Here is a 24,634-nt window from a genome sequence, read left to right as displayed (position 1 = left end):
GTGGGTTCGTGCCCCGGTCCGGGAAGATCCCACATGCCGCGGAGCGGCTGGGCCCGTAAGCCATGGCCGCTGAGCCTGCGCGTCCGGAGCCTGTGCTCCGCAACGGGAGAGGCCACAACAGTGAGAGGCCCGCGTACCGCAAAATAAATAAATAAGTAAATAATAAAATAAAGTAAAATAAAAAGAGGAATCACAGAAAAAGAGCAAAGGCTTGAGGGAGACAGAAATAGAATGAAGTGGAAAGAGATGGAGGGCTAGAGATAAGAAAGATCAGCGGGATAGATGCATGGAAACAAAGAGATCAGGAGAGCTAGAAAAGGGAGAAACAGGTGAAGGAGGAAGAGGATATATTGCAGGGGCAGAGAAGTCACTGAGTTCCAAAATGATAATTTATGTAAAATAAACTAATCTCGCTTTATCGTGCTATTCAACTGCCCTGCAAGATCTGAGTAAACTGGCAATTAGCATCCCTCCACTTTGAATTTTATATATGTTTTTAATGATGCTATCTTAGCCTGAACCCCTCCCCCCGCCAAAGTAGAACATGAGACAAAAGCTTCCATACAGGTATTTGGGAAGTGATCCCAGCAAGCAGGAGTGAAATGCAGGAGGAGTGAAACAGGGAGGGAGGGAAGGCCAACAAAAGAATGAGTTACTGAGATAGCCCCTGTGGAGGGCAACTGGGGCTCCAACCTCCTAGGAGCTCTGCAAAATGCATCTCTAAACTGTCCTGGAGAAACATTTAACCATCATTCCCATCTTCTGTTGGTCAAGGGTGATCCCTTGGATATTAACTCTCCAAAAATTATGGGTTGCATGGACGTGAGCACAGAGCAGTTCCAAAGGGGTCCAATGCTGTGGCATCAAGGAAGCCCCCCAGGACAGGAAGGAAGAGGTGTGCATGAGACCAGCAGGTAAGACTGCTCAGAACTGTTACCCCAAAAGAGGCTTCGTAGGAGAGTTTCGAGTGGCATAAAAGTGGCATCTAAATCAGATGCATTTCTTTAACTTATCTTTAAAACACATTTTTACCTTTAGTTGTAAAACTACAACATGGCTTTAGCAGTCTTTGGGGGAGTAGTGTCAAAACTTCTATGTTAACTAGACGTTGTGGCGATCATTTTACAATATATACAAATATCAAATCATTATGTTGTACACCTGAAACTAATATAATGTTATATGTCAATTATATCTCAATTTTTAAAATTCTATAAGATGATCATCTCCCCATTCTACAATGGAATGGAGTATTTTAAGACTCTGCCTTCCTAAACATAGTTTCTAATACAATTCCTTGTTAAGAAGAACCAGGGCCCCTCAGAGCAATGGCTGGTTCCAGGGCCAGGGTAGGGTAGGCACAAAATGAGTCTGAAACAACTTTTTATGCCAGAAGGCAAGGAACTGTTAAATTAAAAAAAAGATGGAGGCATATCACAAGGACCAGATTCAAGCACCTTCTACTAACTGAATGTAGGGTAATTTGGGCACCAAAACAAACACAATGATGAATTTTAAACCAATAAAAACAAGAATTGATTCTATACCAATACTAGATAGATAGATAGATAGATAGATAGATAGATAGATAGATAGATGGATAGAAGATAATTCTAGAGGATTTGTAGTATTTTGTAACATCTGGAAGCTTTAGTCCCCACCTATAACATTTTTATGATACAGTTTTCTTATTCGAGGATATAATATTCCTTTCCATTTTAATCTCCTTTTGATAATATAAATAGTGTATTCTCATATAGATCTTACACATTTCTCAAGTATATTCTTAGTTATTTTTTACCTTTTTTATTGCCTTTCCCATTATAAATGGAATCTCTTCTTATATTTTCTAACTCATTGGCGATTGCATATACAAAGGCTATTGACTGTTGTATATTAACTCTGTACCCAGATTACCTGCTGAATTCTCTTCAGTACTAATAGTTTTGTAATAGTTTGGCAGTTGATTATTTCAAGTTTGCCAGCTATACATCCTATGTGTACAAGTAATAAACATTATCAATTTATCTCCTTTTCAAATCTTTATACTGCTAATCTCTTTTTCTTGTTTACTTGTCTTGTCTAGTACCTGCAAAAATAATATTAAATAATAGTGGCGATAATAGACATCCCTTTCTTGTCTCTGACTTTAATGCTAAAGTTTCTGCTTTTTTCTCGTTAAACATGATTCTGGCTTTAGTACTGGAAAATATATTTGATCATTTTAAGACTTTTGTCACAAAAGGATGTAGAACAATCAATGTCTGACATGACAGTGTGAGGAGCTACACTGATCAGCTCCCCAGTGAAACTGGTAACAATTTTTTTTTAAATTTAAGCTTCTAGATATGGTCCTAAGGGCAAACAACATATGAAGAAATATCTATTCAAGAAATAGCTATTAGAAGGATATAGATATAAGATATTAGAAGAAAACACAGAGGTAAATTTTCATGACTTAGGATTTGGCAAAAAAAAAAAATTCTTAGATATGACACCAAATGCATGAGCAAGAAAAGAAAACACAGGTACATTGGACTCGTCACAATTTAAAACTTTTATGCTTCAAAGGACACCATCAAGAAAATAAAAAGACAACCCACAGAATGGGATAAAATATTTGCAAATCATACATCTGGTATCTAGAATATATAAAGAACCCTTGCAACTCAAAAATAAAAATACAAATAACCCAATTTTAAAATGGGCTAAATATCCAAATAGACATTTCTCCAAGGAAGATATTCAAATAGTCAATAAGCACATGTAAATATCGTCATCATTTGTCACCTGGGAAATGCAAATCAAAACCACAGTGAGTTATACACATACACACATTCTTTTTTTAATATTCTTTTCCATTATGGTTTATCCCAGGAGATTGAGTATAGTTCCCTGGGCTATACAGTAAGACTTTTTGTTTATATGTGTGTATAACTGAGTCACTTTCCTGTACAGCAGAGATTGGCACAACATTGTAAATCAACTCTACTTCAATTTTTAAAAATTAAAAAAAAAAAACCCACAGTGAGGTACCACTTCACATCCACTAGGATGACTAGGATCAAAAAGTCAGATAATAAGTATTGACAAGGATGTGGGGAAATCAGAATCCTCATACATTGCTGGTGGGAATGCAAAATGGTACAGCCACTTTGGAAAACAGTATGGAAATATATCAAATGATTAAACATAGAGTTACCATATGACCCATCAATTCCACTCCTAGGTGTATATCCAAGAGAAATTAAAACATAGGTCCACACAAAATCTTGTACATGAAGGTTTATACCAGGATTATTCATAATAGTCAAAAGGTGAAAATCCAAAAGTCCACCAATGTATGAAAGGATAAATAAATGAAATGTGGTATATACGTACAATGGAATATTATTCAGTCATAAAAAGGAAGTACTGATACATGCTATAATACTGATGAACCTTGAAAAATATAAGTGAAAGATGCCAGACACAAAAGACCACATATTATATGGTTCCATTTATATGAATGTCCAGAATAGGCAAGTGTTGATATACAGAGACAGAAAGTAGATTAGTGATTGCTTAGGTCCAGGAAGAGTAAGATGGGGGGAATTAGGGATAATGGCTAAAGGGTACAGCGTTTCTTTTTGAGGTGATGACAATGTTCTAAAATTGACTGTGTTGATGGTTGCACAGCTCTGTGAACATATTAAAACCATTGAATTGTACACTTTAAAAAAAAAAGAAATTTGACATCTAGACACCTTGTAGTGAAGCTTAAGAACACTAAAAACAAAGAGGAGTCCTTGAAAGGAGCCAGAGAGAAAACAGTTCACTACAAAAGATCAATAATTACATTGCAAGTCAACTTCTCAACAGGAAAAATGGAAGCCAGAAGACAGTAAACTAATGTCTTCAAAATGCTAAGAGAAAACAACCATCAACTTAAAATTGTTTGCTCAAGAAAATTATCTTGCAAGAATGAGGATGAAATAAAGATATTTTCAGATAGGCAATAATTGAGAGAGTTGACTGTCATCAGACTTTCAGTAAAGTAGCTTCAAAATGATGAACATTGGGAAAAAGAAAAATTATTCCAGAAGTAAGGTCTGAGATTCAAGAAGAAAGATTAAACAGGGAAACTGGTAAACATACTGGCAAATATAAAGAAACTGTCTCTATATAATAATAATAACTAATTTGTGGCATTTAAAAAAATAAATTTAAAACCTAAAATAAATAAAAAATAAAATAATGAACAACAATAACATATAGAGAGAAGGAGACCAGGGTTAAAGCATTCAAATGTCTTCACATTTTTCAGAGGAAAAGGCTTAAAATATTAAATTCAAATTTATTAAATATGAGTACTAAAATTTCAATAGTAAATCATAAGACAACAAAGAATATAATTTCCAAACCTGTGGGGCAGAGGAGAATAGAATAAGAAAAAACCCCACATGATGAAAGTTTAATTAATTGTTTAAAAAGGCAATACGTGGGGAGAAAGAAGCATAGAAAAGGTAGTGCTTATAGGAAGATGATAGAAATAAGTCCAAATACAGAAGAAATCACGGAAAAAATGTAACTAAACTAATCTCATTAGTAAAAGAAATTGTCTGATTAGATTAAACTTTAAATTCAGAGGTCCTTCTAAAACATAAGGACAGGGATTCCCCGGCGGTCCAGTGGTTAAGACTCCGCGCTTCCAATGCAAGGGGCACAGGTTTGATCCCTGCTCGGGGAACTAAGATCTCACATGTCATGCAGTGTGGCCAAAAATGTTTTTAAAATGAAAAAAATAAACTAATTAATTAATTAATTAAAACATAAGGACACAAAAATGGAAAAAACAACCTATACAAGATAAATATTAACCAAAAGAATGAAATAGCTATATTATTAGCAGACAAATTTGTTTTAAGACAAAGAGATTATGAAGCATAAAAAACCACTATGTCATGATAAAATTTTCAACAATTCTAAACCTGAATGTACCAAATAAAAGTCTCAAAATAAATAAAGCAAAATTGATTTTTTTTAAACTGAAAAAATGACAAATCCACCAACAAAATGGAAGATTTCAATATACTGTCTCATTAAGTCATACAGATTTTTTAAAAGTAAGGTATGAAAGAGTTAAGCAATAAAATAAACAAACTTGATTTAATAAACAGATGGAATTGTACACACAACAATTAAAATTTACACTTCTTAAGTACACATGAAATATTTACACAAATTGATCATACACTAGGTCCTAAAGCAATTCTCAAAAACTTTCAAAGCATAGGTGTCATTCCACATTTTGTGACATAATGCATTGAACTTAAAAATCAGTTACAGGGCTTCCCTGGTGGCGCAGTGGTTGAGAGTCTGCCTGCCGATGCAGGGGACATGGGTTCGTGCCCCGGTCCGGGAAGATCCCACATGCCGCGGAGCGGCTGGGCCCGTAAGCCATGGCCGCTGAGCCTGCGCGTCCGGAGCCTGTGCTCCGCAACGGGAGAGGCCACAACAGTGAGAGGCCCGCGTACTGCTAAGAAAAAAAAAAAAAAATCAGTTACAAAAACATAACTTGAACAAAAAAATAGGCATTTAAAAAGTTTTAAAAAACACTTCTGAAAAACTCATAGTCAAAGAAGAAATTATATGGAAACTTTAAAACACTTAGACCTAAACAATAATGAAAATACTACATATCAAAACTTGTGGTACATAGGGAAGTATGCTTCAAAGTAAACTTATAGCCCTAAAATGCTTTTGTTAGAAAAGACAAAAATTAATGAGCCAAATATTCAACTATGGTAGTTGGAAAAAAAAACAAAGAAAGCAAAAGAAAGGAGATAGTAATAATAGAATAGCTAACATCCATTGAATGGTTACTATATGCCATGTACTCTTCCAAGCCCTTTACATGTATTAACTCATTTAATCTTTCCAACAATTCTAAGAGATACATACTGTTATTATCCCCTTTTTACAGATGAGCAAACTGAGGCTCAAAATTTTAAGTAAAAGGCTTCCCTGGTGGCACAGTGGTTGAGAGTCCGCCTGCTGATGCAGGGGACACGGGTTCGTGCCCCGGTTCAGGAGGATCCCACGTGCCGCGGAGCGGCTGGGCCCGTGAGCCATGGCCGCTGAGCCTGCGCGTCCGGAGCCTGTGCTCCGCAATGGGAGAGGCCACAACAGTGAGAGGCCCGCATATCGCAAAAAAAAAAAAATTTTAAGTAAGTTTCCCAAGATTACTCAGCACAACTCCATGAATGTAGAGCGCCTAGGAATTTAACCCAGGCAATCTGCTCCAGAGCTTAAACTCTTAGCTAGTATAAAGTTGAAAACTTAAACAAAATGAATAAATTGCTGGTAAATATAATATACCAAAAGGGAATCAAGAAAACAGTAGAAAGCATTAAAAATCCTATAACCATTAAATGAAATCAGCAGTTTAAAATCTTTCCACAGAGAAAATACAAGGTCCAAATTACTTTATTTTTTAGAATTATTAGAAAAATATCTTAGGTTTTTGGTCCTACTTTACATACACACTCTTCCAGAGAATGCAAAAAAAGGCAGGGTGGGGAGGAAGGTCAATCCTTTAGTAGTTTAAATGTGGTAGAAATTTCCCTTTCCTTCCCCTTCCCACCTCTCCTTCTCTCTCTCTCTCTCTCTCTCTCTCTCTCTCTCCCCCTCCCTCCTTCCCTCCCCGCCCCCCCCCACGCCCCGCCATAAAAGCAGATCATCATGGTCCAACATGGCTGCTAGAGCTGCAGCCATCACATATGAGAATGGAGGAAGAAATTTAAGCAGAAGGTATCTGCTTATCCTTCATTCTCCGCATTCAGTCACATGGCAAACCTGGCTGCAAGGGTCTGGGAAATTTATTCTTTTAGTTGGGTATCAATGTGTTGAGCTCAAACTCAGGGTTCTTATTACTTAGAAAGGGGGAAAGAATACTGGGGCAGCTAGAAATCACTACAATATTCTCTAATTAGATTTCTACTATTCACTTGATATCAAACCCAAAACAGAAAAATTACAGGCCAATCAAACTTACAAACAGAATTGCAAAAATTCTAAAGGAAGATGTAGCAATGGGTTTATCCAAGTTGAGTTTATCCCAGGAATGTCAGGGCAGTTTACATATTTTAAACTTATTAATGTAATTCATTACATTAACAGGCTAAAGGAGAAACATGCTCTACCTGACTTTGAGATGTATTTTAAAGTTATAGTAATTAAGACAGTCATATTAGCATAGGAATAAACAAAGCAACCAATGGAACAAAATAGAGAGCCCAGTTTTCATTCATACATGAAAACAATAAATGAGAGAGTTGTCCTCGCAGATCACTGAGGAAAGGACAGACTATTTAATGGATGGTGCTGGGAAAATTGGTTATCTAGTTGGAAAAAAATAAAATTTGACCTGATCTCATACCATTTACAGAAAAAACAATTCCAGATGGATTAAGATCTTTGATGTAAAAGGCAAAAGTTTAAAATTTTAAAAAGATAGCATTGGGCTTCCCTGGTGGTGCAGTGGTTAAGAATCCGCCTGCCAATGCAGGGGACACAGGTTCAAGCCCTGGTCCAGGAAGATCCCACAGGCCACGGAGCAACTAAGTCTGTGTGCCACAACGACTGAGCCTGCACTCTAGAGCCCATGAGCCACAACTACTGAGCCCATGTGCCACAACTGCTGAAGCCCACGTGCCTAGAGCCCGTGCTCTGCAACAAGAGAAGCCACTACAATGAGAAGCCTGCGCACTGCAACGAAAGAGTAACACCCACTCGCCACAACTAGAGGAAGCCCACGCACAGCAACAAAGACCCAACACAGCCAAAAAGAAATTAATTAATTAATTAATTTTTTAAAAAAGATAGCATATCCTGGTACTGGTACAAAAACAGAAATATAGACCAATGGAAGAGGATAGAAAGCCCAGAGATAAACCCATGCACATATGGTCACCTTATCTTTGATAAAGGAGGCAAGAATATGCAATGGAGAAAAGACAGCCTCTTCAATAAGTGGTGCTGGGAAAACTGGACAGCTACATGTAAAAGGATGAAATTAGAGCACTCCCTAACACCATACACAAAAATAAACTCAAAATGGACTGAAGGCCTAAATGTAAGGCCAGACACCATCAAACTCTTAGAGAAAAACATAGGCAGAACACTCTATGACATAAATCACAGCAAGATCCTTTTTTGACCTACCTCCTAGAGAAATGGAAATAAAAACAAAAATAAACAAATGGGACCTAATGAAACCTAAAAGCTTTTGCACAGCAAAGGAAACCATAAACAAGACAAAAAGACAACCCTCAGAATGGGAGAAAATATTTGCAAATGAAGCAACTGACAAAGGATTAATCTCCAAAATATACAAGCAGCTCATGCAGCTCAATATCAAAAAAACAAACAACCCAATCCAAAAATGGGCAGAAGACCTAAATAGACATTTCTCTAAAGAAGATATACAGATTGCCAACAAACACATGAAAGAATGCTCAACATCATTAATCATTAGAGAAATGCAAATCAAAACTACAATGAGATATCATCTCACACCAGTCAGAATGGCCATCATCAAAAAATCTAGAAACAATAAATGCTGGAGAGGGTGTGGAGAAAAGGGAACCCTCTTGCACTGTTGGTGGGAATGCAAATTGATACAGCCACTATAGAGAACAGTATGGAGGTTCCTTAAAAAACTAAAACTAGAACTACCATACGACCCAGCAATCCCACTCCTGGGCATATACCCTGAGAAAACCACAATTCAAAAAGAGTCATGCACCACAGTGTTCATTGCAGCTCTGTTTACAATAGCCAGGACATGGAAGCAACCTAAGTGTCCATCAGCAGATGAATGGATAAAGAAGATGTGGTACATATATACAATGGAATATTACTCAGCCATATAAAGGAACGAAACTGAGTTATTTGCAGTAGGTAGATGGACCTAGAGACTGTCATACAGAGTGAAGTAAGTCAGAAAGAGAAAAACAAACACCATATGCTAACACATATATATGGAATCTAAAAAAAGAAAAATACAAAATGGTCAGAAGAACCTAGGGGCAAGATGGGAATAAAGATGCAGACCTACCAGAGAATGGATTTGAGGATACGGGGAGGGGGAAGCATAAGCTGGGACAAAGTGAGAGAGTGGCATGGACATATGTACACTACCAAACATAAAATAGGTAGCTAGTGGGAAGCAGCCGCATAGCACAGGGAGATCAGCTTGGTGCTTTGTTGACTACCTAGAGGGGTGGGATAGGGAGGGTGGGAGGGAGGGAGATGCAAGAGGGAAGAGATATGGGGACATATGTATATGTATAATTGATTCACTTTGTTATAAAGCAGAAACTAACACACCATTGTAAAGCAATTATACTCTAATAAAGATGTTAAAAAATATAAAATAAAAAATCCTTCAGTCTTAATGTATTTGCCTGGAGTTGCAAAAATGCAGTGTTAACATTGATATCAAAAACACTTTCAGCGAATTCCTAAACAGACGCAAACACTCTCATCTAATATACTTCAAAACAATGTCTACAGACAGAGCAATATTGTTCCAATTCAAATGAAATCAAGTCAGGGGGTGCAGAGCTTCCTCAATGGAATCTAAGGGAATGGTAGTCAAGCCCTAAGTTTCAGAGGAAGCGACAAGTAGATAAAGGTCTGATAAACTTTGTTCATTTATTTGCCTTTTCCCCCTTTTATTTGGTCTGTTGTCATCTAGAAAGGGATTTACGAGTATCTCAAAGCAGAAGATCAAGTGCAGGCAAGACCTTGCACTAACTTGCCTGGAACCCTACGCTACGAGCTACAGGGCGGGAAACCACAACCCCCGAAAGGCCTTGCGGGCCTGGGGCGGGGCCGTACCGTGGATTGGTTGTCCTGCATCTCCAGGCAAGGGATGATTGGCCAGCCCTGGGAATGGAGTGAGACTAAGGCAGTTGCGGGAATTAGAGCAGTGACAGGCCGAAGATCGCCGTCTGGCTATTTAGGTCCAAACTCCAGCCCGCCGACTGGCAGCGAGGAATTGAGAGAAACATGGCTCGGCCGTACGTTTGCCTGCTGGCCCTGGCGGCTGTGCTACTGCTAGGTATCGCCGCCGTCTCCAGATCGAAGGGCCTGCGGGGCAAGGGCCAGGGGCATCAGAGGTCGCCGCGAATCCCTTCTCAGTTCAGCCAAGAGGAGCGCGTCGCAATGAAGGAGGCTCTGAAAGGTGAACCTGGGTCCCCTTCACCACTTATTCTCATATATAGCTCGCTGTCTCCTCGGGCCAACCCGCGACTCCCTTCTACCGCCACAGAGGTCGGCTACTCGAGCTCGAGCTCCGCAACACCCCACCGCCGAGCCCTGGCCCCATTCACGGCACCTCGTGCCCGGCTTGAGGAGCCCATTCTTCTCCTAGACCTGGCTTCTGGGGACTCCAGCGTTCCCAGCCTACCCTGGAAGCTTCAACTTTGCCCTTATCCACACTACCCCACCCCCACCTCCGCTTGCCTGGAGCACGGGCGTTGGCCACAATCTGATCTCTTTTGGAAGAGGTGGCTGCCAGTGTGTCAGGGGGTCATCACTGCCTTGGGGAGAACGGGGCAGGGCAAAGAATCCCTCCAACTCCTGCGTGAAATCTCTGGCCCCACCCCTGCTGGAGGTTGGACTGAATACCCTCCTCCCTCATTTGGGGGGTGTTGCCCCATCACTGCCCAGCTCCTCTGACTGCCCCCTTGAATTCAGGCTGGGGGTACTGATCACTGCCAATGTAGGACTTGCTGGAAGATGGGGATTCTTGCCCCTCTCCAGGTCTCCTCCTTAGGTGAAGTGATAAAGGAAGGGTCTAATGTCTTTTTAAATGGCACAATTTTAGGGATCTGAGGGTGCAGTCCCTTAACCTGACACTGGAGGGGACCCCCTAAACTCTTCCCCCCACACTCGAGGTTTCTGTGTGGAGGGGAAGCAGGGAGTTCTAAGCTGTGGTGTGAAAGGGTAGGGAGAGATGCTGGGGGTGAGGGTGCTGTGTTCTAGACCCCCCATATTATCCCAGTATCCCCTGTCCCCCTTCCCTCACCCTATGCCCCCAGTTCTGTGGCAAATCCAGATTGTGAAAATGTACAATAAATGTGTAATGAGTAAAAAAAAAATACAACAGCTTTTAACCTTTGAGAGTTTTCACTTGTTAAATCACTTAAGACTAAATAATCTGAATCTTATCTACAGATGAGGGAAATTGAAGTTTAGGTCAGTTAAATGATCTTCCCCAGCACCCCGCACCTTGGAGTAAGCACTGGGTGACAACATCTAGTGCCTGTAGTTTCTAGATGGCTCCAAAAAGAGGTGTGGGAGTGTTGCCGGGGTGTGAGACGTTCCTAATTTCTTCTCCTAAAGGACATCTCTCCCCTAGACCGCAAACCAAGGCTAAAGATTTATTTACCTTCCCAATCTGCGTTTTCCAGGAGAAAAGAAGAAAGTTTCTGTTGAGTGCTAGATCCTGTGGTATAATGAGATCCTTCCTCACCATTGGGCTTAACGCCAGTCTTTTCCCTTCCATTAAGTGATGGATTAAAAGGAACTGCCTACATAAACGTGCCGGCAGATGCGAAAGCTAACCCTCATTGTTAAAGATAAATTGTGTTTGTGCTGGAGCGATAGGCCTGGGACGCAGAGCAGGGCTTTCCCAAAGCATCATAGTATAAATAGTTCTCTGAAGGGCATTGGGCAGCAGCTCACCAGAGTCTCCCTGCACAGAAGAAAGCAAAAGCTAGATTAGAACCTAAAAAAGGGGCCTCATAGCAACATGGCTTAGAATGCTGAGCAGGGGACAAAACACCTGAGTTCAGAACTTGAGTCTGCCTCTCAATCTCATGTAGGCAGTTTTGTCTTTTTGAACCTTGGCTTCCCCACCTAGGTGGGAGGCTATGATGCAGGGTTGACTCTTAGCAAAACTGAGTACAGAAGTCAGAGGCCCTCCCTTGACATCAAGCTGCCCTGGGTGCATTTGTTCCCAGTGTTTTCGGACAGCCATCTAATCAAATAATTTCATGATCCATGTGTTTCTGCGCCCCTCCTCCCCCCCCCCACCCCCGCTGTTTGTATTTGATAGTGGAACTCTTTAAGAATGTAAAGCCTTCACCAAGGGATCAACCTAGTGGCAACTCAGCAACTGAGACTTCCGGGTAGAGTGGATGAGATTGTTTATGACTGAAGAGCTTGTTTGGGAGCTTCTAAATCCACCCCTTCCCAGGCATCATGTGCCCAAAAAGCTGGCCTTGGCTGAGAGAACAGTGAGACTCTGGATGAGCCAGTCTAAGAGGAATAAGCCTACTCTCTGTACAGAAAAGCACACAAAGCTTCATTCTTGTAGGGACCCAGGACAGCGGGCTCCTTAGATTCATTGAAGGGATGGTGGCTTCAGAGGCAGGGTGAGACCTTAGAAGCAATTTATAGCAGCTTCCCACTCAGGGTCAGGATATAAAATCTACTCCTGTCTGACCTCCCCCACCCCATCCCATCTTGGACTTTATTTTCCTTTAAGAAACATATTAGCCTAAATAAATTCAAAGAACTTGAGTTTAAATCCCAGTTCTACTGCTTGTTTCTGGACAGTCTTGAGCAGCTCACCTAACGCCTGTAAGCTTGTTTCCTCAGTTTCGAATAAGGGAAAACGACAGTGCCTACCTCAAAGGATTGTATTGCCCTCCACAATAAGATAATGAATGCAAGAGAACTTTTTATGTACAGAGGGCTGTGGAAAAATCAATGGTTGTTATTATCTTCCATCTCTGACTCTGATAGGTGCCATCCAGATTCCAACAGTGTCTTTCAGCCCCGAGGAGCTCAACACGACAGCCCTGGCTGAGTTTGGAGAATACATTCATAAAGGTCAGCCACAAACTGTGCAAAAGGGGTAGGAGAGGTAGCGCTGGAGATGCGGTGCTGTTATAAAGTGATAAAGAAGTTTAATTTGTGACTGACCACGGGCAACCTAATTTGTATGGGCGTCTTTTGACCAAAGTTTGTACATAGTGGGGAGCGATAGAAGGGAGAGTCCAGGAGTTAGAGTGGACACAGAGTAGAGACTATAGATTTGCCCTTTGAAGAACCAAGGCACATAGCTGTTTGGTTGGAGTTTGAACTCTCCCAATCTTTGCCCTAAATATGTCAGTCAATAAATATAATCTAATCAAAAGGTAGGACTAGGAATTCCTTCTCCCATAGTTGCCAGAACTATGCTCCATGCTCCTCCCACCCCTATCTCCATACACATACCTACAGCCCACACATGTGCACATCCCACCTACCCAAGCCCTACTCCAGATTCATTACTAACACGTTTCTGAGCTTCTAGGCAGTCGACAGCTTTGAACTATCACATCAGTCCTCTCCCCCTACCCCACTGCCCATGAGCTAAAGAAATATGGGTCAACAGAAAAAAGGAGACTTGGAGCTCCCCCTCCCCATAGAAAAAGCTCATGGAAAGTAGTGAGGCAACTTTCCTAAATCAAATAAAAAACAGCCCCCTCAAGTCTCAGGCGGGAGGGGCTGGCAAAGGCACGGCAAGGAGCCCCCTCTCTAACACTCTGGGGACGGGTGGATCTGGGATCAATCCAGCAGGCTGAAAGTCTTCACTAAATAGGAGATAAAAATCAGGAAAGAAATGTACAGTAAGAGTAGACTAGATAAGCTGGCTGACAAGAAAAAAGCATGTCTTCATTTTTGTTTGTTTGCTTGGTTGGTTGGTTTTAGGTATCCACAGAGGTATATATGGATTCTTCCAACACAGCCCAGAGGGAGATCAAAGTTCTTTCTCCCATGTTTCTAAGGCCGCCTGTGTTAATACTTATCTATAACCAGAATAGTTGACCCTGGGAACACCCACACCTGCACACAAAATTGTGGTCATATGCTAGACAGAATAATCTTTTATCTCCATATAACACAAACATTAAAAGTATTGTTTTGTAAAAGAAAACTATCTCTGATTTTTTAATATATATATAGTGGTCATGTTTGGTTCCAAGTAATTTGGATACTGGGGCCTATTATATTTAAAATTTAACATAAGTCTTCATCTCCGTCATCCTGTAACGTGTATTTGTGACAACATTAGAGGTCAGACCAAGCCAGATCTTGAGCTCTTATCTGTCATAAGGGTGGGGTCTTGATATGCAGGTTATTACACAGTAATAGCACATTATAATATAGGGGAGAGGTATTTCAGAGATTGGGCAAATCAGGAATCAGACTGGCTTTGTACCAGAAGGCTTCCTAAAGGAGGCTGCATGTTTTAAAGGGAAAAGAAAAAAGCAGGGAGAATCAAATGGTAGGAAAACCAAAGGCAATTGTTGAATCTGGCTTTCTCTCATTGCTTTTCATCTCTCTGCTTCTAGTCTTTCCTACTGTGTTCAAAACCAGCTTTATCCAGCATGAAGCTGTGGGAGAGTACAGCCACCTGTTCACTGTCCAAGGCTCGGACCCCAGCCTGCAGCCCTACATGCTCCTCGCTCACATTGATGTGGTGCCTGCCCCTGACGAAGGCTGGGACGTGCCCCCATTTTCTGGGTTGGAGAGTGATGGCTTCATCTATGGTCGAGGCACACTGGACAACAAGAACTCTCTTATGGTCTTGAAACGCTGTGTTCCCTCTGCCTTGGAGTCCTAAAGATTAACCCAGGAGGGGGGTGCTTGGCTAACCCCTGGGAGGCAGGAGGCTATGGTAGAAAGAACCTTGGCTTCAGGATACCTCGGTTCCAGTCATCAGTTTGTCACTTCCCTAGGCCCCGATTTCTCAAGTGTGAAATAGGGATTAGAGTAGATGATCCCCAGGTACCCTTTCAGCTCTGACACTGATAAATTTATGCTTTTCTCTAGGTGGTAAAAGTTTCACGCAGAGCTCTGCTTCCCTACATCCCATCCCCGGGACCATTTTAATTTGTTCTCTCCAAAGAGAGTCTATCACATCCTAGTTCCATCAGCCCTATTGCCAGCAGCCCAATGTCTCTGATGCCCCGTTGGTGCCACACCTTAGAGAATAAGCCTTTCTCCTCTTCCATTGTCCTTCTGTCCCCCAGGCAATCCTGCAGGCCTTGGAGCTTCTGCTGATCAGAAACTACATCCCCCGAAGATCTTTCTTCATTGCTCTGGGCCATGACGAGGAGGTAGAACCCCTTCATCCTATACCTATCTCTGGGTCCCCTATTGGGGGAGGGAGTATGCTTCACCCTGGTCTGGTTTGCTCCCCGGCTGCACTGTCTCCAGGATATGGCGTGGTAATTTGCCAACTTCTCTGTGTATCTGTCGCCAGAAATATCTAAGGACTTTGACCAAAATGCAGATGTCTGGGCTCTGTGCCATAGATCCGAATTTGTTGTTTTTTAAAGACTTTTTTTTGTGTGTGTGGTACGCGGGCCCCCCACCGCTGCGGCCTCTCCCGCCACGCAGGCCCAGTGGCCACGGCCCACGGGCCCAGCCGCTCCGCGGCATGTGGGATCCTCCCGGACCGGGACACAAACCCGTGCCCCCTGCATCGGCAGGCGGACCCTCAACCACTGCGCCACCAGGGAAGCTCAAGACTTTTTTTCTTAAGAGCAGTTTTAGGTTCACAGCAGAAATGAGAAGATACAGAGATTTCTCTTATTTGCAAGAATGCACAGCCTCCGCCAGTATCAACATCCCCCACCAGAGTGGTACGTTAGTTACAAATGATGAACCTACACATTATAATCACCCAAAGCTATAGTTTACATTAGGGTTCACTCTTGGTGTTGTACGTTCTATGGGTTTGGACAAATGTATAATAACATATATGGTATCATTATGGTGTCATACATATTTTCACTGCCCTAAGAAGCCTCTGTGTTCTGCCAATTCATCCCTCTCTCCTTCCCCCAAACCCTGGCAACCACTGATCTTTTTACTGTCTCTATAATTTTGTCTTTTCTAGAATGTTATATAGTTGGAATTATACAGTGTATAGTCTTTTCAGATTGGCTTCTTTCACTTAGTGATATGCATAGATCTGAATTTTTAACAAACTCCCTGGTAATACCTGAGGCAGGCACGTAATCCATCAACTACACCTAGAGGACTGGTGTGATGGGAAGAGGAATAACAGGGAGATCAACGAATGTGTTTTATTTCCAGTGATGCCACTTACTTTGACCCTGGGCAAATCACCTCCCACTCTGGGTCCCAGCTTCTTCACTTGTGAAATGAGGGGCGTTGGGCCCTTCCAGCTCTGACACTCCAGGATTCTGTGAGGCAGGATTGTCAAGGGCCCTGCCCCCCAGGAAGGAGCCTGGGTAGGGAGGCTCTGGAGCCCCCAGCTATGCTGAATGTGTCTCTGTGAGCTACCTCTGGAGGTCGGGCTGAGAAGGACTGTGGCTCTGGGTTCAATGTCTGCAGGTATCAGGGGTAAATGGGGCTCAGAAGATCTCAGCCCTCCTACAGGCAAGGGGCATCCAGCTAGCCTTCATTGTGGATGAGGGGAGCTCCATCTTGGATGGTTTCATTCCCAACCTCCAGAAGCCCTTTGCCATGTGAGTAAAGCACCCCAGCCCCCAGCTTGGAAGGCGTTCTCACCCCATTAGAGTTGACCTCAGCCTGGTGTCTCTAGACCATGCGAAACAACTCTTTATTTTACTCCTCTTGCTTTAATCACCCCGCTCTTCGACCAGGTCTGGGCTTCCCTTTCCCTTCCTCCTCTAGAGTACATTTTGTTAAGCAGCATGAAGCTGACCTCCTGGCCCACCAGACACTGCACAGATGGGCCTGGGGCCTATGGGATCATTCAGGGTGGGAGGAGGTCAGGAGGGCCCTCTCTGACCCTCTCCTACAGGGTTTCAGTCTCCGAGAAGGGTGCAATTGACCTCATGCTGCAAGTAAACATGACTCCAGGCCATTCTTCAGCTCCTCCAAAGGAAACAAGCATTGGCATCCTCGCAGCTGCTGTCAGCCGGTAAGCAATTCCTGGCCCTGCTCCCTTGCCAGACTCAGGCTGGAAGACCTGGCATTTTCCCACTCTGAGTTTGAGGAAGCTAAGCTTCTTGTCCTGAAGCTGGGCTGAGAAGCTGCCATGGGGGCTGCGGGAAGGACAGTGGGTTAGACATCAGAAGAGGATCTATCCATTATGGCAAGTAAGGGCCAGCAGACAAAAGCTAGGTTAGGTAGCTGGAATAGTCCAAAGTCCAGGCCTGAAGTTAGAGCTCACAAGCTGGAAAAGAACTGTCTAAATTCTCCACCTGCCCTGGCAAGATAACTAAGGTAAATAAAGGCTGCTGGCTGTGGGTCGGGGCCTGTAACAGCAGAGCTTACCTCTGGCCAGTTTTCTTGCAGAGTAGGAAGAGGAATTATATTCATTCAGTTAAATATTTAACTATCTACCATGTTCAAGACTTTGTGGCCAGTGATGGGCATACAGACAGTCCCTTTCCTCTAGGAACTCAACAGTTAGCGGAAGAGACTGACAATTTGGCTGCAGTGTGGTAGGTGCAGTGAGACTGGGGGTGCCTGTCTTGGGCTTGGTAGACAGGGACGCTCCTGCTGGTGGAGCAGAGGTAGCCCCACTTGCGCTTTGAGATCTTGGAACGGTTGGATTGGTGGAGGTGATGGGGAGGTGAGTGGGAGGCCTCCTGGCCAGGCCTGTTGAAACATCCTATCTCTCTCCTTCTCTTCAGACTCTGCTGGTCTTAGACTGAGTTGAGTGAGTCTTGAGAGCTCCATTTCTCTTCCAGACTGGAGCAGACACCAATGCCGAACATGTTTGGAGGCGGGCCCTTCAAGATGGCATTGCAGCAGCTGGCAAACGAGGTATGAGAAGGAGTCTCGCAGACCCCTTGTCAGCTATGGAAGAGTCAGAAAGGGTGGCAGAGAAGTTGCCTTTCGAGTAATAAAGGAGCCCTACTGCTGACCAGTGCTCTGCGCATTCTCCCCTGTTCCCAGCCTGTGGCTGAGCCCAGGATGCAGGGATCCAGCTTGTTCTTTGGGGCTGTTGGTGCCCAGGCTGAGAACCTGAGACCTAACACCAGGCAGCCTGAGGAAGCTGGTTCCCACTCATCCTTGAGGCTACTGCCAAGTGCCCTCAAGGCAGATCCAAAGTAGGGAGAGACACAGGCCCCAGAACAGTGAGCCTGTTATGCTGACCCCTCTGAAATCCTGCTGACCTGCTGCTTTCCCTTTCAGTTCCCTTTCCCGACCAACATAGTCCTGAGCAACCTGTGGCTATTTCAGCCCCTTGTAAGCAGGTAAAGTTTTATCTTTCTGCCCCTCATATCCCCCACCCCAAACCTACCCACTTCCCAGTCCCCTCTCTTTGGCTTAACTGGGCCTGACTAACCATCCCTCAGCCACCAGACACTACATCTAATTCGTACATAGGACATCCCTCCTTGTCTTAAAGATCTCCAAGGTTCAGGAAAGGGGGTAGTCCAACAACCCATTCTTTCTTTCCATTGTACAATGTCTTACCTTAGTCCTTCTGCTTTAGGTTGATGGAGAGGAATTACATAACCAATGCGCTGGTCAGGACCACCACAGCACTCACCATGTTCAATGCAGGGGTCAAGGTAACACCACCTGGTTCCTCCCACACACCCCTCCATCCCTTGGCTTTATCTCCTGGCTTCTCCTTCCTTCTCTGGTTACAATTTGAATAGTAGGAAGGCCCAGCACTGAACTGTCCTGTGTCATCAGATGGGTAAGCCTCAAGAGCAAGGGTTCTAAGCTGACGTCTACAAACTCCGTGAAATTGCTGGCCAAGTTTCATATATGTGCATTTCAGGGGCCCCCCTCAGGTTCTCTGGGTCTGTACCCCTTCAAAAAAACAACCATTACGCTGGTGTGAAGAGGCATTATTTGGGAGTTAATTCTTGTGACCTATACTCATTCAACATGTAACATATTAATTTAGCATTTTGGTCACATAGGCTTAAAGATTCCCAACCTCCCTACCACCTTTTTATTATTCTTCCTCATATTTTGGAAGATTTATTCACCTCACAAATTTAATGAATGATGAATATATTTTCCCCTAGTGTTACCCTGAATTGAATGAGAGAAACTCACCTGCCATTTAAAAAATCTATAACATTTGTGATATACATAACACTTAAAATACATACACTGTCATTCCCCAAAATACAGTAAATATTGGGTGGCCTTTGCAAACGTAAATTCTATGAGGTTTACTTTTATTTTTGGCCATGCAGCGAGGCTTGTGGGATCCTAGTTCCCCGACCAGGGATCAAACCCCGGGCCCTCAGCAGTGAGAGCGCAGAGTCCTAACCACTGGACCACCAGGAAACTCCCAAGGTTTACATTTTATAGAAATAAGTTTCAGGTGAACCAACACTTTGATAATTTTTTTTCCAAGAACTACTTTTCAGCAAATTGGTCTACTTCCAGTTGGACCAGCCACTAAGGGGCTTGTCTGTTTGAACTAGCCACGCTAGCTTGCCTGGGCTGAGGCCTTTCTGAAATCTGGAAAGGAGTTAGACCATTCCAATTTCTACCAGTACCACCAGCACACATTCAAGGAGCACCATTCACCTAGAATACAGTGTGGCCTTGTGGAGCCCTGGTACTGTGCAGCCCGGGTTGAGTGTAAGTGAATGGTGCCTCAGAATTCACTCCTGACGTAACTGTGTGTGTCAGCCAGGCCCGAGTGTGTCTGGCGTGTCAGCCAGGCCCGAGCTGGCTTCACCAGCTGCCTAGAGAGTTCACCAAAATAACAGTACTGTGTCCTTGCATTTGAATGGTGTTTTTATCTGTCCAGAATACTTTCACATTTGTTATTCCATTTGGTCCTCCTCACAGAGGATTATTGCCCCAATTGCCAATTGAAAGACAGAGACACAAAGAGGTTGTCATTATTCAAAATCACATGGCTAATTTATAACAGCCAGTTCTCCTGTCCCTAGCCTGGTGCTTTTTTTGCACCATACCAGTTCAAAGAAAGATAGGCAATTGGGGAATCTGTTCTCTCGCGGGCTCTGGGGAAAAATTCCCTCCATAGCTTAACTCTCTTCTCCAATTAGTCTTGGATTTTTCCTGGTCAAACAGAGAACAGAGTCAAATTTTGCAGCTGGATGTGGGAAATCACCGTCACCGTCACCACCACCATTATCATGATCAACCCCCTGAGGGCCACGATGGGGCCTCAGATGCTCTGGGCGCCCTATCCTGAGTAAGGACTAACGCTGACCGCTGCAGAAATGTCCTGGGTGCCCTGGGAAAGAGCACACACAGAAGACTGCCTGTGGCACTGCATGGGGCCAAAGCAGAGGTGTCCGTGCGCTCCCAGAGAAAGCAGTCTTTCTCTGAGCATCTCTCTGTGACCCCCTCCAGGACCAAGAAGCATGAAAGTCTGGCCTGAAGCAGAGACACACCTCTAGCATTGAACACATGTCAAGGGCCCAAAGAAGACAGGGGCTGACTGAAAAAATTAAGCCTTGGATTTTTCAATCAAATCAGCTCCCTCTCCCCTTGCAGGTGGTAGTTGGCACTTCCTGGGCAGGGGTCAGGTGTGGGGGGCTTGAGGTCGGCTCAGCCAGGATTTGTGGGTCTCTCTCTAGGTGAATGTCATCCCCCCTGTGGCCCAGGCCACCGTCAACTTCCGAATTCACCCTGCACAGACAGTCCAGGAGGTACGTACCATGTGTTCCTGACAACTGAGTCAGCGTCGGTGAGATGTGTCTGTCGGGACTGGGGTGGAGCCGCAATCCCAGGGCTGGCCCAGGCTCTCATTTGTTCAATGATTTTTCAAAGGCTTCCTATGTGCCAGGTGCTTGGCTGGGATAGGAGATCTCTGGCTTGGGGGAACTTGGAGTCTGGGGGTGGGAGATGAATGATAATAATAAGTGACAAATAGAAAATGATAACAATAGTAGCAAACACAGGCAGTGAACTTTCTGTGCTCTTGGCACTGTTCTCAGGTAGACACATACTCATTTAATCCCTACAACCACTCTATGAGGTAGGAAATATATTATCCTCATTTAACAGGGAAAACAGAGACACAGATAAACAGAGGAGGTAAGTAACATGCCCAGGATTATACATCCAGCACTAGTTCCGGAGTCTGTGCTTTTAGCCACTACACTATACTTGGATTATAACAAATAGGGCTGAACAAATTACCACAGGACCAGTGCAAAGAAGGGGGCTGATGCTACCTCTGAGGATCAGGAAAGTCTTTTGTGATCACTAGAAATCTGAACTGGGACTTAAAGACAAATAGGACTTTGCTAGAAGTAAGACATTCAGAATACAGCTAAAATAAAGTCTAAAGAGTTGGATAACTTGGGGGAGAAGTAATGGAAGATGAAAATGGAGTTGTCATTTGGGGATCAAGGCCTTGTATGCCATGCCGAGGAGTTTGGGCTCTAATCTGTGGACAAAAGGGAACTGTCAGAGGTCTTCAAACAGGGCTGTGATAGACTCAGATTCTTTTTTAGGGAGACAGTGCTAGTGGTGATGCTGAGGAAGCCCTGGAGTAAGAAGAAACAGTTAAGCTGTTGCAACATCTCAGGCAGTGGGTATAGAGGTTTGAACTAAGGCTGTGGTCATGGGGTGAAGAAGGTACCCACCAGAGGTGGGTGTGAGAGTTGGGTTCAGCAGGTCGCTGTGTGTAATGGATGTGGGGTGAGTGAAAGGCAGGACGGCCCCACGGTTTTAAACCTGGGTAGTTGGCCAGGTGCTGATGCCTTTAACCAAGATTGGGAATTCAGGAAGAAGAGCAAGTTCACAGAGAAATAAAAGGGTTTAGAAATTTGAGAAGCTTCTAATATATTAATAGGCAAGTATAAATACCTCAGATCTAGAGAAAGAATGAACTAGAGATAGAGGCTGGAGTATTATTAATTGAAACCTCTACAGCCAATAAAATCCCGTGGGAAGGGTGTGTGAAGTCTGGAGAGAAGAGGGTTGCGGACAGCGCCTTGCAATGTTCTGCTATGAATATCAATTTTAAAATTATAAAAATGAATGTATAATAGCAAACCGTGATGAGTGCTATGAGGAAAGGGGGCTGGGTGCTATCACAGAATATAGCAAGGAACCAGACCTTGTCTGTGGGGTCAGGCAAGGCTTCCCTAAGGATGTGGTATTTGAACTGAAAGCTAAAGGGTGAAAAGAAATACACAGAATGTTTGACATCTGTAGGAAAGGCTAGCTTATTTAAACATCAGGTTGAGCTAAAAAGAATTTCGAAGGTAAATCTGATCCTTCTGAAAAGGATCAAAAAAAGCAACGTAACAACTGTCAGATGAATACTATGTTCCAGGATTAAGCAAGGTAAGGGTCAGGTCATCAAGGGTCTGCCACATTTAGACTTCTGTGGTCCTTTCTCCCTGCGGCCTTCCCTACAGAGGAGGTTGTGTGTCCTCACACAGGGTGGGAGGCACACCCCTCATTGCAGGAGTTGGGGGGATGAGTTGACAGCCAGCCCAGAGTCACCCAGCATTGGCAGGGATCTGGGACAGTGTAAGCCCTGGGCTCTGCTGCTTTTCATCCAGTGCCAACCTTTGTCCTCTCCCTGGGGACTCATGGGACCAGGAAATCACTGAATTCCCCTCACTGAGCTGCTTTCCACCAGTTTTTTTTCCATCCTCATTCCAACTCCATGCCCTTTCCACGGGCTGTTTTCCACCAGCTGGGGCTTTCATCTTCCCAGGTTCTGGCACTCTTCCCTCCTCTCCAGTCCCCTGCCACAGTGGCCTTCCTTCCCGGCCTATCTCGTGAAATCTCCGGAATCCTTAGGCCCATCCTGCTCACCTGCCCCAGGGAGGAATGCAAAGCCCCTGTCATCCCAAAAGCACGCAGCACCTCTTTGTCCTGGTCACTCCTCTCCCTCGTGCCCCAATTCCATGCATCAGGGACACTCCCTGCTGGTCTGAGGGCCGAGGGTGCAGAGCCTTGCGCTGGATCCGATGGAAACATAAATGGCTCCCAGAGCCCTCTTCCTCCCTCTTTAGCTGGTCTCTCCCATGTCGTGGATGTAGATAGGTCTCCGGCACCCATCTGTGCGGAACAAGCGCCTTCAGAAATGTAACAGGCTTCCATGTAGAAAGGAAAGTTTGTTCTGCATGGGCCTCAGGGAGTAGAAATAAGGCCACTGGGAGATACTTCAGGGAGCCCCCACTTAAAGGAGAGTTTTGGAGTATGGCACCTTGGATGGTAATGAGCTTCTCAGAGGCTGGATGTCCACCTATCTAGAGTGTTTTACAGAAAATTCCTTTCTTCCTTCATTGATTCATTCACCAAGTGTTTATTGAGTGGCCACATGGGCCAAACATTCTTCCAAGCACTTGGGAAAATGGTGAACAAGCCAAGATTCCCTTTCTAAAGGGGCTTAGGTGCTAGTGGGTAGAGACAGCAGTAAGCAAGCAATCAAACTGAAACCCAAGAAGGAGCAAAGACCTGGGGGCGGCATTCAGGCAGCAAGAGCACAGGCCTCTAATCTCAACAGAGATGAAATCCTGCTGATGTGTCTTGTACTATTTTATCCTGTGGACTCTACAGAATATTTAAAAAATAAATAAAAAGAGGTGGGGGGGAGGTTAGATGCTACAGGAAGCCATATCTCAGTTCATTATTAGGAAGACATTCATAACAGGGTTGTTCAAAGGTGGAATATATTAAAACACATGACGGTGAGCTTTCCGCCCCTGGAAATATTCAAGGACAAGCTGATGACAGCCTGTCATAGACGATCTAATGAACAGCCTTTCAGTAGGACAGAAGCTGGTCTTGCTAACTCTAAAAGACCTTACCAATTTTAAGTACACATTGTCCTTGCCTTCAACGAATTTATCATTCACTTGAGAGGAAAATACAGCTTCGCATAAAATAGAAAAGAGCTCAGGGAAATGAGGGATCAATGTGCTCTACAGTGACCCTTGAGGTCCCTCTTACCATTGATGAGTCCCTTCTCTTAGTCCCATCCTTGTGCCTCTGATTATTGCCCAGGGTGGTCCCTCCATTCTAAACAGGCAAATAACAGCTAACATACATGGAGTGCCAGGAACCAGCCTAAGCACGTTACATATATTCCGGTAGTGGTAACAACCACCTTACCAGGTAGGTGCTACTATTATCCTCCTGTTAACAGATGAGCAAGCTGAGGCACAGAGGTTAAGCAGCTTGCCGAACATCACACAGCAGTAAGTGGCTGTCTGTGGCACAAAGTTTGGTGTTACTCCTCAGTTTTTGTACATGCCCCTCTCCATGCTCAGACTGCCTCTTGCCTCTTCTCCATCAGTTTCGTATCCTTCCTTCAAATTCTGGCTCAAAATTCATACCACAAAGGAATCCATCTTAAATGAACACCACCCTCTTGCTGGCTCTGCTCCACGCCACCTCAACCTGTAGGTACTTTGGAAGCAGTAAAGCATCATCCCTGTGAAGTCAGACCACGTTCAGATACCCAGCCCAGCAATACTAACGGGATAAACCTTGGCAAGCTCCTTAATGAGACAACTCCCATTATTATTTTTATTGGTTCACATCTTTTAAAATGTGTGTATCCAACATTCATTGCATGCCTTTTATGTTCTTCGTACTGGAAATATAGAAATGAGGTGTTTGGGTCAGGACCTATCCTAACAGCTGGTGGGAAACCTTGTGCTCATTG

General features: G+C 43.8%; 1 protein-coding gene across 1 annotated transcript in view; it reads left to right on the top strand.

Annotated features, from left to right (window-relative positions):
* Window positions 1–9,913: 9,913 nt before the first annotated feature.
* Window positions 9,914–24,634, top strand: part of PM20D1 (peptidase M20 domain containing 1) — a 33,482-nt gene continuing 18,761 nt past the window's right edge. The window contains exons 1-10 of the mRNA XM_022593620.3: window positions 9,914–10,231; window positions 12,802–12,888; window positions 14,397–14,629; window positions 15,078–15,164; window positions 16,411–16,544; window positions 16,844–16,963; window positions 17,739–17,814; window positions 18,187–18,248; window positions 18,491–18,569; window positions 20,577–20,648. Coding sequence (XP_022449328.2) covers window positions 10,057–10,231; window positions 12,802–12,888; window positions 14,397–14,629; window positions 15,078–15,164; window positions 16,411–16,544; window positions 16,844–16,963; window positions 17,739–17,814; window positions 18,187–18,248; window positions 18,491–18,569; window positions 20,577–20,648 — 1,125 coding nt within the window. The 5' untranslated portion in view covers window positions 9,914–10,056. The remainder of the gene's footprint in view (window positions 10,232–12,801; window positions 12,889–14,396; window positions 14,630–15,077; window positions 15,165–16,410; window positions 16,545–16,843; window positions 16,964–17,738; window positions 17,815–18,186; window positions 18,249–18,490; window positions 18,570–20,576; window positions 20,649–24,634) is intronic.

This window comes from Delphinapterus leucas, chromosome 1 (assembly GCF_059928025.1).
Source record: "Delphinapterus leucas isolate spDelLeu-1000000601 "Yukka" chromosome 1, BTC_Dleu_Yukka2, whole genome shotgun sequence".
Lineage (NCBI taxonomy): Eukaryota > Metazoa > Chordata > Mammalia > Artiodactyla > Monodontidae > Delphinapterus > Delphinapterus leucas.
Note: the sequence above shows the minus strand (reverse complement) of the source record. Positions and strands in the feature narration are given on the sequence as shown.